Source organism: Schistocerca nitens, chromosome 2 (assembly GCF_023898315.1).
Source record: "Schistocerca nitens isolate TAMUIC-IGC-003100 chromosome 2, iqSchNite1.1, whole genome shotgun sequence".
NCBI lineage: Eukaryota > Metazoa > Arthropoda > Insecta > Orthoptera > Acrididae > Schistocerca > Schistocerca nitens.
In genome coordinates this window covers 140342608-140360008 of record NC_064615.1, presented here as the reverse complement: position 1 = coordinate 140360008, position 17401 = coordinate 140342608, and the positions used below count along the sequence as shown (strand labels likewise).

General features: G+C 42.9%; 1 protein-coding gene across 2 annotated transcripts in view; it reads right to left on the bottom strand.

Moving 5' to 3' along the window:
* Positions 1–17401, bottom strand: part of LOC126235841 (DNA polymerase alpha catalytic subunit) — a 330143-nt gene that overhangs the window by 207114 nt on the left and 105628 nt on the right. For both annotated transcript variants that reach the window (XM_049944704.1, XM_049944705.1), the window contains one exon: positions 413–684. In XM_049944704.1, the coding sequence (XP_049800661.1) occupies positions 413–684 (272 nt within the window). The remainder of the gene's footprint in view (positions 1–412; positions 685–17401) is intronic.

Genomic DNA, 17401 nt, shown 5'->3' with positions numbered 1-17401 from the left:
TTAGACAAGTTTACACCAAGCATTTAACTAGGGGACACTGCTCCTATGTCAAGTTTTATTCTCACATAGAAGTGATGACTTTACCAAGTCACTATTCCTCTAATCTGGTAGCCCGCTCATCTAGCCAAGTTAGAAATTTCGCGTACAGTTTAATGTTGAATCCACGCCAAATTGTATTACACACAGCAGTGCCAAATGTGCACAATACGTTAAATGTCAGAAAAATCCTAGCACAAATTGGGAATTTGAAACTCATACCTCTTGATCTGTACTCTGCCATATAACTGTACAGCCAACAATCCATTATACTGTCAATCAAATTAACAGAAGCAATCAAACTTCTTATGTTTTGGGAACCCAGACAAAAGACATGTAATGGCACTTCGTACCAAAAAAATAATCACTTATCTACCTTAATAGATAGGAGATTTGCACGTCGCAGTCGTCCAAGCTTTGACCAGTGTGGAACTTTGTGCACCTGCAGGCGATGCACCAATAACTCCAGTGCAAATCCATGCAAATCATGCCCAACAATTAAATCGGGATCAATCTTCGAAACCTTCGCCACCAAGTAACAAAGCAAAGCCCGCTCTGAGTCAACATGTTCCACTCTTGTGGCTCGGAATCGAGACAGGGACTGTTTCACATCCATAGGGAAAGCACCATCAGAAGGTCTCGTAACAACTGTTGAAAACAAAAAAACTGAAATAATTACATGAACTTAGAAAATCGAGTAACCTCAACTTCAATGTTAAGGATGAACTGAAGTCTGACTAACATGTTAAATGCTCAAAATAAGTACGAACTCTGTGAAACATGACCACATACTACATTTGCAGAAATAAGAAATAGATTCATCACATGTTTGTCTGGACAGTAATTATACGACAGCAAATCATGGACAGCCCAATTACTTATAAAATAAATTAAAAGCATATACACGTAGCTGTTTTACAGGCCAATATCTGACTTTGACAGTGGAAGAGAGATGAAACAGTGCACTCTTCACTCAGGTTTGAAACACCAAGCTTTGTTCTGAATTTTGTCTGTCATTAAACAAAAGTGTCCAACTTCCTTGTCAGCTTGTACAACATAATTTTGAAATGGGACATAAACATCGATAGCTGTGCCCTGAATTGGGGTTTGTCTCCCCCCCCCTACTGTTCTCCCGTACCCCCTCCCCATCCCCATTGCTATGCGCGTCACAAACTGAAGCCAGTCAGATGTGTAGCTTCGCTTGGGGAGTCAACTATCAAAGGTGAGAGTTTAGGGTGCCATGAATGAATTAAGCTTAAACATCATGTGCATGTGTTTGATTAGCCATGCTTGAAAAACCTATGAAACATACAAGTTAGAAATCTCTTTGGGGCTTTTTATTTCCAAAAGAGAGAGAGAGAGAGAGAGAGAGAGAGAGAGAGAGAGAGAGAGAGAGAGAGAGACTCGATTCTAATGAACTTGCTTCAGAAGACTGTGGTGTGGTTCTACTTGGTGCAGAATTTCACCATGAAGAATTAGTGGCAGCAGGCCCTTCCAGAAAACCTGAGGATCAAGTGTAGAAGAGGTTTATTTCATTTCGCACAGTAATTTTGTAAGAAAAAAGCTTATTTCTCCATTACCTTTTCATCTGATCTGTTGTTTATAGGTATTGCCAGTTGTGACTAATTTTTTGAGTGCTTTACAGATTAGTTGTTCTGCATTTGCAGTTTGGTTGTGTTAAGGTGGTTTGCTGTCTACTGTTGAATTGTTGTATTACAGATATGGACACTGGAATTTAGGCTTTAATTATGAGTAAATGAGCTACAGCAATATTTTTCTTTTATACTTCTGCATTAGGCTGTATGAGACAACCTGATTTTCATATTCGATGTATGATTGTTGCAAGGACAGTGTAGGTTTTTGGCAACTACGAATGTAGCTTCTCACTCTGAAACCTTCAAAAGTATTAGTCTGGTGTCAATGAAACTTTAATAGGTTATAGGCACATGTATTGGTAGTGCAAATCTTCACTTACAGACTTTTTCAGCCGTCTGAAACAGCTTTTATAATTTTTCTAAAGCAACCTTTTCCCGGCCCAGTACAGAGGTATAACAGAAGGCATGGTTTTGCTTTGAAATGCTTTTTCGTGGTAATCTGAAAATTACAATGACTAAGACTGTACAGTGTGATACGGATTATATAAAAAGTAATATTGAAGACTAGTTGTGTGAACACTGGAACGTGTTGAAGCAGGTCCGTGCTTTCTACGACAAGGCCTCTGCACAAGAATGCCGAATATCTGTGACAAAGTTACAGGCTGGTTGAGTGAGAGTCAATTCAACTTTTCTTGAGATGACACATGAGCTGTGCACTTTGCGGAGAGGGGAGTGATAAGAAATTTTAGAGCTATGAATGTTGTGGTGGGGTCAGGGAGTATCTTCCTCAGTCCTGAAGCTGGGGATACGCCCTGACCACTTGCTATGTTAAGAATGATGAGTGGAAATAACAAGGTTTCTTGACAGTGCATTGCAACAATGTTCACTGTAAGACATCAGGATGGACATCCTGCATGGGAGGTGGGAATGGCTGGCCCTATTGGTGAGGAGAGCCAGAACAGAGAAAACAGCCACCCCTGCTTGAGAGGAGGCTAGTCGGTGGAGAAAGACAAAACAGCAACAGTAATCAACACTGTTTCAGCAACAAAAATCTTACACCTTCCACGAAAGGGGAATCGTGCTACGGCTTACTGCCACAGCCACAGCTTTAGTTTGCAGAGGTAAAAAACTTTACAACTGAAGCCAAGAGTTGTACGGAATCATTCATGACACATAACAAGCTGCACATCTTGAATTCACAAGTTCATTACAGCATCGCACAGCTGTACGACATCTAGTTCACGAGTAACACAGCTTTTTTAAACTATGGTTTGACAAACATTTTAAGTTAAACTACTGACAAACCAGTACAGCAACAGCCTTCCCTGATAAGCCATATAGTAACACTTAGATCCTGTGAATACACAATAACTTGGTTTATATAAAACTCAAAAGATATGAGAATAAAGATGACTTTAATTAATATGATTAAATTGAATCAAGGCTCAAAGTAATTCACAGAAACTCGTAGCATGACATCAGGATGTGTTTCATTCTAAGAGCTGCAAGTGCAGCTGAGTCTGCTAAGCACCCCCGGCTCCCCCCACTGCACTATTCTGGGCAGATGTGTGATTGAGACGCCCACATGCCGAAGGCTGCGGATGCGGGAAACTAGGGCAGATGTGCTTGCAACACTACTTCTAAGAGGTGAACATTGCAGCACACTGTTATAAGCAGGATTTTATCATGCGTATTTATTTTCATCTTTTTATTTTTCTACCAAAGCAGTAACATTTATTACGTGTCTAAATATTAACCAATATGGTAAGCAAAATTATAAAAACTTTTACATACAGGCATTTAACATCAAGCTGTGGACAGCTTTACATACAGGCATTTAACATAAAGTTATGATATTCATTAATTTATACATTTTCCATTTTGGAATATGCAATACACCATCGGTAACTGTGGTTAGTGATAAAGTCAAACGCATGGAATTAGGCAGGCTAAAAATCTGTTAACCCCAATAAACCCAAATGCTGGCGGGACTATCTCAATTTCATAACAGAAAAAAATTTTAACAAATGTATTGAATGAAACATTGAATACACTTTAGCAGATAGTCTGTGCAGTCTAGGATATTGCTCCTGGGGCATCATTTTATAAAAGTCTTGTAAACTCCTGGACTGGACAACTGGTCGTTGAGTGGGGTGTTACACTGTAAATCTGTCAGCTCAAGTTGGAAGTAATGAGGTACATCAGCAACTGTAATGAAAGAGCAGACTGACAAATAAACTGAAAACCATTGTCAGATACGTATTGTTCTAGAATCTCTTTGAGAACTCACAATGAATAATTCAAATCTGTATGTTATCTACAAATTGAGTGTATCTCAATATTGAATATCAGAATGTCTTCGTTTTTGATGTGGCATGATCTTTTACATGCACATATTTCTTTATGTTCTATTCCTTCTAAACTAATGTATGATGGCACGACTCAAAAGGCTGTTGTCACACGAATTCACCATCATCAGTGTTTTCGTTGATAACTCTTATGATGTTCATGTTAGATTGATCTGCAAGGTGAGAGTAATAAGCTTGAGAAGATGCCCACGATGACATGTTTTATGGAAAATGAAATCAATGTAATAATTGATGACAATAATTTTAACAGTTCAGTAACAAATCGTGAATATGACCAGTGTGATCTGGTTTCCAAGCTTTGAAATAGGCAGAAATGGAGCGTCTCTGGGTCTTTTGGTTTGTCAGCATACAATGGAGATGCAGAACACTTGACACACAGTCTGAATAGTGTTCTGATGGGAGTAGGATTTGGTTTTCCTAAGCAGTACAGCTGCACCCTTCCAACACTGGATGGTGTCGTTATCACACTGCTTTCATATGTTGGGTTGTATATAGTAATGAATATTTACTAATAGTAGTGCAGAAAACTGAGGCAGGTTCCCTGTTGTATTTCACTGGAATTGAAATTACAGCTGAGATTACAGCTGGGTTAGTGGAATTGCAATGTATGGGGGCTCTGCCACATAGTTTGCTATCTTACGTGACATAACAACACTCACTACAGCTTTCATCATTCAACTTAGGGCGGAATTTTTTTTGGCAATACAGTACTCCAATTTTAATCAATTTCTGTATTGTGCTGACTATGTTATTCAAACATGTGTCCATTTATTTTTTCAAGTTTATTAGAAGTGTTTTATCAATTATTTATTTATTTGCATTATTATCTGACTTTGCCAGCCGGTGTGGCCGAGCGGTACTAGGCGCTTCAGTCCGGAACCGCGCGACCGCTACAGTCGCAGGTTCGAATCCTGCCTCGGGCATGGATGTGTGTGATGTCCTTAGGTTAGTTAGGTTTAAGTAGTTCCAAGTTCTAGGGGACTGATGAGCACAGATGTTATGTCCCATAGTGCTCAGAGCCATTTATTACCTGACATTATTTACGTGTGATTGGTGTTTGCCTGTAAAACCTATCGATTAAACAGCGGATGCTGTGACTAGGGCAGGAAGCAAGGTGGCATTCACCCCTCAGACACAGAGCCAAACAAGTCCTTAGTGGAACATTCACCTACAACATGCTATAGTCATTTCAGTGAAGATTAAATCTGGAATTAAATTAAATTAAGGCCACAGTAAAAAAGTCAGACAATAAGAGTTCACTGCATAATGGCTACACCGCACCACTAAGTGTAGATTGATAGCAGTAGAACTCAAGAAAGCTTCTGAATTGTATTGGCGAGGCCTGAGCAGTACTATGGAGCTCAGGCCTTAATAAATATGGATCACACAATATGTCAGCAATACTGCTTGTAGACGATACGACCGTATTTAACACAGTTTAATCTTAAGCAACACACAAAGAAATTTTACTGATTTTGCGTTGATTCTCCATGTATGTTCTCTCTAAAATGCCTGTTTTGAGGTCTAGGAATCTACAGCATTGGTAAGAGGAAGTTGCTAAAATTCTGATATCTTTATGTAAAATTTTATTTTTATTTAATTCACACTGTATAAAAACTAATTAAAATTTTTTTTAAAGCCAACATTACCAAAATTTTAATGCTGCCCTTTCACATAATCTTGTTGCAATCCTTGTACATAAGAAAGAAAGCAGACTTTCTCTTATTTGTGGAATAGGGAATCATGAACAATTAATAACACTCATTCAAACAAATTACTTCAATACTTTACAGAAAAATGAATCAAATCACACACACACACAGAAAGTAACCTCCGGTTGATTTAAAAAAATACACCAAGTTAAATAAAAATATTTTAATATATACATCTTACAACTACATCTTTGCACTATTTTTCTACATAGTCTCCAGAGCGATTGAGGCACTTATCGTATCTCTTCACAAGCTTTGAAATTCCTTCTGCATAAAAATCACCCGCTTGTGCCTGGAGCCAGCCTGTGACCGCATCTTTGAGCTCTTCGTCGTCATCAAACCGCTGTGACCCGAGCCATTTCTTCAAATGCATGAAGAGGTGATAATCACTTGGCGCCAGGTCTGGGCTGTAAGGTGGATGGTTGATAACGTCCCACTTGATGGACTCAAGAAGGGCCGTTGTTCTGCGAGCAGAGTGAGGACGGGCGTTATCGTGCAAAAAAACGATACCGGAAGTCAGCATACTCATAACTCTTGGTCCGTACATGGCACAAAGCTCACGATGAATAGCTGCTGCAGAATATCCTTTGGCTGTAAAAAACCTTATGACAGCACGCACTTCACACTTGGCGGGGTTTTCTATTGCAGCACACATTTCAAACTGCCACAAAAACTAAACTAGCGCAGGTACGACGTTCACTCGACCACGGCTTGATGCCGACTGACCTGTTGAGTGCGTGAACGCACAGATGGCGTCGCTACTCCCCCCACAACCCGCACTGTGACCAATCGGAGGTTACTTTCTGAACCGCCCTCGTATATATATATATATATATATATATATATATATATATATATATATATATATATTCCACGTAGGAAAAATATATCTTAAAACAAAGATGATGTGACCCACCAAACGAAAGCGCCGGCAGGCCGACAGACACACAAACATACACACAGAATTCAAGCCCTCGCAACAAACTGCCGCCTCACCAGGAAAGAGGGAAGGAGAGGGAAAGACGAAAGGATGCGGGCCTCAAGGGAGAGGGCAAGGAGTCAACCCAATCCCGGGAGCGGAAAGACCCACCTTAGGGGGAAAAAAGGACGGGTATACACTCGCACACACACACACACATCCATCCACACATACACAAGCAGACACATTTAAAGACAAAGAGTTTGGGCAGAGATGTCAGTCGAGGCAGAAGTGCAGAGGCAAAGATGTTGTTGAACGACAGGTGAGGTATGAGTGGCGGCAACTTGAAATTAGCGGAGATTGAGGCCTGGTGGATAACGGGAAGAGAGGATATATTGAAGAGCAAGTTCCCATCTCCGGAGTTCGGATAGGTTGGTGTTAGTGGGAAGTATCCAGATAACCCGGACGGTGTAACACTGTGCCAAGATGTGCTGGCCGTGCACCAAGGCATGTTTAGCCACAGGGTGATCCTCATTACCAACAAACACTGTCTGCCTGTGTCCATTCATGCGAATGGACAGTTTGTTGCTGGTCATTCCCACATAGAATGCGTCACAGTGTAGGCAGGTCAGTTGGTAGATCACGTGGGTGCTTTCACACGTGGCTCTGCCTTTGATCGTGTACACCTTCCGGGTTACAGGACTGGAGTAGGTGGTGGTGGGAGGGTGCGTGGGACTGGTTTTACACCGGGGGCGGTTACAAGGGTAGGAGCCAGAGGGTAGGGAAGGTGGTTTGGGGATTTCATAGGGATGAACTAAGAGGTTACGAAGGTTAGGTGGACGGCGGAATGACACTCTTGGTGGAGTGGGGAGGATTTCATGAAGGATGGATCTCATTTCAGGGCAGGATTTGAGGAAGTCGTATCCCTGCTGGAGAGCCACATTCAGAATCTGATCCAGTCCCGGAAAATATGCTGTCACAAGTGGGGCACTTTTGTGGTTCTTCTGTGGGAGGTTCTGGGTTTGAGAGGATGAGGAAGTGGCTCTGGTTATTTGCTTCTGTACCAGGTCGGGAGGGTAGTTGCGGGATGCGAAAGCTGTTGTCAGGTTGTTGGTGTAATGCTTCAGGGATTCTGGACTGGAGCAGATTCGTTTGCCACGAAGACCTAGGCTGTAGGGAAGGGACCGTTTGATGTGGAATGGGTGGCAGCTGTCGTAATGGAGGTACTGTTGCTTGTTGGTGGGTTTGATGTGGACGGACGTGTGAAGCTGGCCATTGGACAGGTGGAGGTCAACATCAAGGAAAGTGGCATGGGATTTGGAGTAGGACCAGGTGAATCTGATGGAACCAAAGGAGTTGAGGTTGGAGAGGAAATTCTGGAGTTCTCCTTCCCTGTGAGTCCAGATCATGAAGATGTCATCAATAATACTGTACCAAACTTTGGGTTGGCAGGCCTGGGTAACCAAGAGGGCTTCCTCTAAGCGACCCATGAATAGGTTGGCGTACGAAGGGGCCATCCTTGCACCCTTGGCTGTCCCCTTTAATTGTTGGTATGTCTGGTCTTCAAAAGTGAAGAAGTTGTGGGGCAGGATGAAGCTGGCTAAGGTAATGAGGAAAGAGGTTTTAGGTAGGGTGGCAGGTGATTGGCGTGAAAGGAAGTGCTCCATCGCAGCGAGGCCCTGGACGTGCGGGATATTTGTGTATAAGGAAGTGATGGTTACAAGGATGGTTTCTGGGGGTAACGGATTGGGTAAGGATTCCAGGCGTTTGAGAAAGTGGTTGGTGTCTTTGATGAAGGATGGGAGACTGCATGCAATGGGTTGAAGGTGTTGATCTACATAGGCAGAGATACGTTCTGTGGGGGCTTGGCAACCAGCTACAATGGGGCGGCCGGGATGATTGGGTTTGTGAATTTTAGGAAGAAGGTAGAAAGTAGGGGTGCGGGGTGTCGGTGGGGTCAGGAGGTTGATGGAGTCAGGTGAAAGGTTTTGTAGGGGGCCTAAGGTTCTGAGGATTCCTTGAAGCTCCGCCTGGACATCAGGAATGGGATTACCTTGGCAAACTTTGTATGTAGTGTTGTCTGAAATCTGACGCAGTCCCTCAGCCACATACTCCCGACGATCAAGTACCACGGTCGTGGAACCCTTGTCCGCCGGAAGAATGACGATGGACCGGTCAGCCTTCAGATCACGGATAGCCTGGGCTTCAGCAGTGGTGATGTTGGGAGTAGGATTAAGGTTTTTTAAGAAGGATTGAGAGGCAAGGCTGGAAGTCAGAAATTCCTGGAAGGTTTGGAGAGGGTGATTTTGAGGAAGAGGAGGTGGGTCCCGCTGTGACGGAGGACGGAACTGTTCCAGGCAGGGTTCAATTTGGATAGTGTCTTGGGGAGTTGGATCATTAGGGGTAGGATTATACACAAATATCCCGCACATCCAGGGCCTCGCTGCGATGGAGCACTTCCTTTCACGCCAATCACCTGCCACCTTACCTAAAACCTCTTTCCTCATTACCTTAGCCAGCTTCATCCTGACCCACAACTTCTTCACTTTTGAAGACCAGAAATACCAACAATTAAAGGGAACAGCCATGGGTACCAGGATGGCCCCTTCGTACGCCAACCTATTCATGGGTCGCTTAGAGGAAGCCCTCTTGGTTACCCAGGCCTGCCAACCCAAAGTTTGGTACAGTATTATTGATGACATCTTCATGATCTGGACTCACAGGGAAGGAGAACTCCAGAATTTCCTCTCCAACCTCAACTCCTTTGGTTCCATCAGATTCACCTGGTCCTACTCCAAATCCCATGCCACTTTCCTTGATGTTGACCTCCACCTGTCCAATGGCCAGCTTCACACGTCCGTCCACATCAAACCCACCAACAAGCAACAGTACCTCCATTACGACAGCTGCCACCCATTCCACATCAAACGGTCCCTTCCCTACAGCCTAGGTCTTCGTGGCAAACGAATCTGCTTCAGTCCAGAATCCCTGAAGCATTACACCAACAACCTGACAACAGCTTTCGCATCCCGCAACTACCCTCCCGACCTGGTACAGAAGCAAATAACCAGAGCCACTCCCTCATCCTCTCAAACCCAGAACCTCCCACAGAAGAACCACAAAAGTGCCCCACTTGTGACAGCATATTTTCCGGGACTGGATCAGATTCTGAATGTGGCTCTCCAGCAGGGATACAACTTCCTCAAATCCTGCCCTGAAATGAGATCCATCCTTCATGAAATCCTCCCCACTCCACCAAGAGTGTCATTCCGCCGTCCACCTAACCTTCGTAACCTCTTAGTTCATCCCTATGAAATCCCCAAACCACCTTCCCTACCCTCTGGCTCCTACCCTTGTAACCGCCCCCAGTGTAAAACCTGTCCCATGCGCCCTCCCACCACTACCTACTCCAGTCCTGTAACCCGGAAGGTGTACACGATCAAAGGCAGAGCCACGTGTGAAAGCACCCACGTGATCTACCAACTGACCTGCCTACACTGTGACGCATTCTATGTGGGAATGACCAGCAACAAACTGTCCATTCGCATGAATGGACACAGGCAGACAGTGTTTGTTGGTAATGAGGATCACCCTGTGGCTAAACATGCCTTGGTGCACGGCCAGCACATCTTGGCACAGTGTTACACCGTCCGGGTTATCTGGATACTTCCCACTAACACCAACCTATCCGAACTCCGGAGATGGGAACTTGCTCTTCAATATATCCTCTCTTCCCGTTATCCACCAGGCCTGAATCTCCGCTAATTTCAAGTTGCCGCCGCTCATACCTCACCTGTCATTCAACAACATCTTTGCCTCTGCACTTCTGCCTCGACTGACATCTCTGTCCAAACTCTTTGTCTTTAAATATATCTGCTTGTGTCTGTATATGTGTGGATGGATATGTGTGGATGGATATGTGTGTGTGTGCGCGAGTGTATACCCGTTCTTTTTTCCCCCTAAGGTAAGTCTTTCCGCTCCCGGGATTGGAATGACTCCTTACCCTCTCCCTTAAAACCCACATCCTTTCGTGTTTCCCTCTCCTTCCCTCTTTCCTGATGAGGCAACAGTTTGTTGCGAAAGCTTGAATTTTGTGTGTATGTTTCTGTTTGTTTGTGTGTCTATCGACCTGCCAGCGCTTTCGTTCGGTAAGTCACATCACTCTGTATATATATATATATATATATATATATATATATATATATATATATGATGTGACTTACCAACAGACACACAAACAAACACAAACATACACACAAAATTCAAGCTTTCGCAACAAACTGTTGCCTCATCAGGAAAGAGGGAAGGAGAGGGAAAGACGAAAGGATGTGGGTTTTAAGGGAGAGGATAAGGAGTCATTCCAATCCCGGGAGCGGAAAGACTTACCTTAGGGGGAAAAAAGGACGGGTGTACACTTGCACACACACACACACACACACACACACACACACACACACACACACACACACACACACACATCCATCCACACACACACACACACACACACACACACATATATATATATATATATATATATATATATATATATATGGTTATAATAGAGGGAAACATTCCACGTAGGAAAAATATATCTAAAAACAAAGATGATGTGACTTACCAAATGAAAGTGCTGGCAGGTCGACAGACACACAAACGAACACAAACATACACACAAAATTCAAGCTTTCGCAACAAACTGTTGCCTCATCAGGAAAGAGGGAAGGAGAGGGAAAGACGAAAGGATGTGGGTTTTAGGGGAGAGGGTAAGGAGTCATTCCAATCCCGGGAGCGGAAAGACTTAGCTTAGGGGGAAAAAAGGACGGGTATACACTCGCACACACACACATATCCATCCACACATATACAGACACAAGCAGACATCTCACAAGCAGACATATGTCTGCAGACATATGTCTGCTTGTGAGATGTCTGCTTGTGTCTGTATATGTGTGGATGGATATGTGTGTGTGTGCGAGTGTATACCTGTTCTTTTTTCCCCCTAAGGTAAGTCTTTCCGCTCCCGGGATTGGAATGACTCCTTACCCTCTCCCCTAAAACCCACATCCTTTCGTCTTTCCCTCTCCTTCCCTCTTTCCTGATGAGGCAACAGTTTGTTGCGAAAGCTTGAATTTTGTGTGTATGTTTGTGTTCGTTTGTGTGTCTGTCGACCTGCCAGCACTTTCATTTGGTAAGTCACATCATCTTTGTTTTATATATATATATATATATATATATATATATATATATATATATATATATATATATATATATATATATATATTTGTGGCTTACCATACGAAAGCGCTGGCAGGTCGATAGATACACAAACAAACACACAAAATTCTAGCTTTCGCAACCAACTGTTGCTTCCTGCGTGGAATGTTTCTCTCTATTATATGAGCTCAACAGCCATTTGCATTATCAGTTTTGTGGAGATTACTCTGGGTGACCTTCACAATAAAACTCAAAGGCACATTAATGGTGGATGTTAATGGAGGACTTGTACGACCGTCACATTTACAACTTGTCACCACTCAGTAACAGGCTTTATTTTTGACACAGGCCATCCCGTAACAGCTATGCACTATCCTGTGAAAGAGCTGCACGCATTTCAGGAAGTGTATTGCAGATATATTCGATACACAAAAATATCCAGGACGAAGCAGCATGCTGTGGTTTATCGACCATTCCTCTAGCTAGCTGTACTTCGGCAAACATGGATGTGTTATTCTAGTGTTTGATTTTAATTCATACATTTCTTTCACTCAACCAGGGTGAATTTATCTGTGTCTTCACCCATGGATTATGATACTGGGAAGTATGTTGGTCATCCTCTAAACAATGATGAGGAAAAGCTGAGAGCTCTAAAAGAGCCTTGGACCCCATCAGGTATCTTCAAGTTTCCAAAACCTTTCTTTTCAACGTCATTGGACTACCAGGCACTCATGGTTTGTGTATTCAAATGTCATCCAGGGAGCATTTTGGAAAGTATGTATTTTCCTTGGAAAAATACAAGGTGGTCATGGTCATCAAGAACACTGGGCCTTTGTTAGCAAGCCATTTCCTAATTGGATGAAAGCTTTAGAGAGCTTTGATCACCATGCAGATACGAAATATCATAAATCTGCTGCCGAGCAGACAGCAAGTTTTGTAAAGTTGCAGAAGGCACAGTATTTGATGTTACTGAGTAAATCAATATGGAAAATAGTAAAATTGCTTCAGAGAACAGAAAAAGATTAAAATCTGTTATGGAAACAATTCCTCTGTGCGGAAGACAGGAAACTACCCTCAGAGGATCCCATGATTCTGGAGAAGTTATAAGAGCCTGCAGATAAGATGATAATTTTAGAGCACTACTCCATTTTTGTTCTCGATCCAGCCATAAAACACGTAAGAATCACTTGCTTACACAAAATAGCCACAATAAGGCCATGTATACCTCTTCCAGAATTCAAAATGAAATTATCAAACTATCTGGTAATGCCATTCAACCGAAAGAACTTAAAAGAGTAAAAGAAGCAGGTTTTTTTTTACTGTACTGGTTGACAAAACAGAAGACATATCATGGCAAGAGCAACCAACGTTATTTTTACAATAGGTAGATTCGTCATCTGGAAAATCGATCATCAGGGAGGATTTTCTTGAATTTATCTGCGTAGAAGATGTTTCAGCTCAAGGACTGCCAACAACAATTATAATTCATCTCATTTGGATATGAATAAATTTATTGGACAAGGCTCTGATGGTGCTGCAGTGATGAGCAGCCAGTTACGAGATGTGAGAACAAATATTGCAGAACGATACCATAAACTGTGTGGCACACATTCTTAACTTAGTTCTAGTGCCTTCACGTGAGGTAGCTATGATACGGAAATGTATCTGAACTATAAAAATTACAGTAAACCTTTTTTGACAATTTCCAATTCAGGACAACCTTTTGAAGAAAATTGCAGAACAAATTAACTCTTATCATTTGATGCTTATCTCCCTTTGTGAGACATGGTGGACAGAAAAGCATATGGCTGTTGAAAAATTTGCAGAAATGCTGTCTGTAGTACAAGCAACACTTGAGACACTTCAAGGCACTGCTAGTAGGGATATCGACACTCAAGCATACCAACTGCAGACCACCTTAGAAAACAGCCACTTTATTGTGTCACTAGTTAGAGTAAGAAAAGTTTTTTCATAGCTAGTGAAACTAGACAAAGCAAGGTCTATATGGACTTTACCAACACTTGCAGCTATGCGAAAACAATAAAAATTACTTTGCAAAATATTTGGAATTAAAGTAAATTCTCATTCCTTTTTGAGCAGGCAAAACAGATGAGTCCAAGTGACATAGTTGTTCCAAGAATGACTGGAAGGCAAACCCAGTGCAACAATGTACCAGGAGACACTGCCAAAATATATTACCGCAGAAACGTATTTTACCCTTTTACTGAACACGTAATTTACCCTTTTACTGAACACGTGATTACAGTACTCCATGCTCATTTTAAACCACATGAAGAAATGATCAAAGGAATTGAGATGCTCTTGCCTGAAAAACAAATAATAATAATGACTCCAGGACAAAAAAGTCTCACAAAGACAGCACAAATATTTCTTGGTAAAAATGCAGGCACAGTATTTCTGGGTGAATATGAGATATGGTACAATCACTGGAAAACTCTAGATCATAAACATGCCGCTGAAATAGAAGCTACTGGTCAGTGCAATGAACAGTTTTTCCCTTTCATAAAAAAAGCTTCTCGTCATAGCCACACTTCCAGTATCTATGATGATGCCAGAAAGATGTTTCTCTGCTCTAAAGGGGCTAAAAACATACATCAGAAATAAAATGGGAAATGACAGACTTACTGGTCTTCCTCTAATGAGTGTTCATTGTGATCTGGCAGTGCAATTACATTCCAAACAAATTGTAAATAAGGTGGCAATAAGATGTAAAAGGCTAAATATAATACTTTTAAAGTCATTTTTGTTATTTAATAAGTTACAGTAAATTATGAGCTGAAATTACAGCCAAATAAGTTTCACAAACCTAAATATAAACAAAAAATGCTGTAATAATATTGTAATATTTTATTATATAATACAGTTAATCATATAATTTAATATTATATAAATACCTACAATTTTAGATTTATTTCTTTTGTCATCCAGAAGTACCTTATTACATACATTAAATATTTTTTATTTCAAGGTGCCTAGATTAATTAGTGCTTACCTGCAGCTTTACTTGTATGTGATGTGGAGTCTCATGTGCTTATGGGATTTTTAATTTCCAATTGATTGATTTTATTGGTGGAAAACAACAGTGTCATTTTATGGTATGAGCCAGCCAAGTTATGGGCAGAGTCTTGTTTACCTTCCTAAAGTGAAGTAATGGTCATCCCCCTTTTAAAAGCTATAGGTGTGTCAGTGGACATAAAAATACTCGGCTAGTTTTGAAATGAGCTTGTGAGGGAAAATATTAAAAGTGAAATGAATAAATAAATCCTTCCAAAAATAATAATAAAATAAAAACAGAAAGAAAACTAGTATAAATGACAAACAGGGTGAAAATATCTTCACTGGGACGTATACTGTAAGCAAGTTGCATACAAGAAGAGTCACTGAAAGAAAGATTGCAGGAAGGGAAGGGAAGGACAGGAAGAAGAAGAAGAAGAAGAAGAAGAAGAAGAAAACGACTTTGAATTCTGGGTGACATAAAAAGTGGACAGTTACCAGCAGACTAACGAAGAGGCACGGGAAAGAAGAAAGCGGAAATCAAATGGTCAAAATCTTGTAAGAAAACAGAAATACCACAGAAGCAGACTTATTGTTATATAATTATGTTGAATTCTCCACAGTTTTCATCAGTCTAAGATCAACTGCAAGTGAAGCAACCGAGTAACACACGAAACTAATCCTTGTAACATAAATATGGCTTTATTCATAAACCACTGAACAATTATGGAAATAAGCCTCACATAACTCCACACATTGCAAGACAAAAGAATCATACAGAGGGTGCAACATAGGCAATACACAGGACAACAGATGTGAGCGGTATAAACTAAAAGAACGTAGTGGCGGTGAGTCACCGCTGCTCCGCACGTATATAGGCACAAGTCACCAGTTGATGGCGTGGTGGAGATCTTGCTTTGTGCATGCTCCCTACTGGCAGCCTCTACTGACCAGCCTGCACTGATACAATTGGCAGTTGATTTAAGTACATGCACGCAATGACACTACACTGAGCTTACTCCCATTCACAAAAACTAGTAGCAGTATACGGCAGCAAACACTCAATCTAGATCTGACTCACTGTTTCAACTGTTAAGCTCTTTTTTCACAATCACCTAAATTTTCATTTACTAAAACTTGCTTCTGATGTAACATAAGAGACACTTTCAGCTGTGACACAAAATGGCTTGAAATTGTCCTCCTCTTCTGATATTATATTTATTCTTCCAGCTCTTCAAGAGTGATTCAAATATTCGCATTTGGTTTCTGATTTGGAAATTATCCCTGACATTTATTGAAATGTCAGAATCACCTCTCATGGACTCACTGGGCCCAACACGAATGCCAGTCAACTTACTTTTAAACGCTTTCAGAACACCCTGTCATACAACTGAGGAAACCTCAGTTGAAGCAAGTCAAAATAACATGGCCCAGATAACTATAGTTGGATTTAAACTTCTTGTCATTTGACAGGTAGCAGACTGCACGGCTCCAGTCACCAATATGCCAATGGGAGTTTGGCACAGTCGGCTCTCATTGTGTTGCCACTTCCGCTGTGCTGTGCTACCTAAAGCAATGTGTCTGCCAGTCCTCAGAGAGACATCATAGTGTGACATTTGCGTGAATTTTAGCTTTGCATTCCTGAAGATGTGTGATGACAGTAGTCAAATGAGGAGCAGACTTGCACACTTCTAGGGAACTTTCACAAAGGGTCAGACATGGCGTGATCATACACAGCCAGTTGCACGAATTTGGGAGAATATTTGGTGTGGGGAAAGGGGACGGGGAGGGGGAGGGGAGAGGGAGAGGGAGAGGGAGAGGGAGAGGGAGAGGGAGAGGGAGAGGGAGAGGGAGGGGCCAGGGGAGAAGGGAGGGGAGGGGCCAGGGGAGAAGGGAGGGGAGGGCCAGGAGAGAAGGGAGGGATGGGAGGAGGAAGATGGGATGGGAAAGGGGAGGGGGAGATGGGACAGGAGGAGGTAGAGGGGAGAGGAAGAGGGGGAGGATGGGAGAGGAGGGGAGAGGAGGGGAGAGGAGGAGGGGAGGGATGGAGGGAGAGGATATGGGGGAGAGGTGCAGGGGGGGTGGGGGAGGGGGGAGGGAGAGGAGATGGGGAGGGAAGGAGGAAGAGGAGATGGGGAGGGGAGAATGGAGAGGGGAGGGGGGAGAGGAGATGGGGGAGGGGAGGAGGGAGAGGGGAGGAGGGAGAGGGGAGGAGGGAGAGGAGATGAGGGAGGGGAGATGGGGGAGGGGAGGAGGGAAAGGAGATGGGGGAGGGGAAGAGGGAGAGGAGGTGGGGGAGGGGAGGAGGGACAGGGGTGGGGGAGGAGGGGGACAGGGGTGGGGGAGGAGGGGGACAGGGGTGGGGGAGGAGGGGGCAGGTGAGGGGGAGGAGGGGCCAGGGGAGGGGGAGGAGGGACAGGGATGGGGGAGGAGGGGGACAGGTGAGGGGGAGGAGGGGGACAGGGGAGGGGGAGGAGGGGGACAGGTGAGGGGGAGGAGGGGGAGAGGGGAGGGGAAGGAGGGGGACAGGTGAGGGGGAGG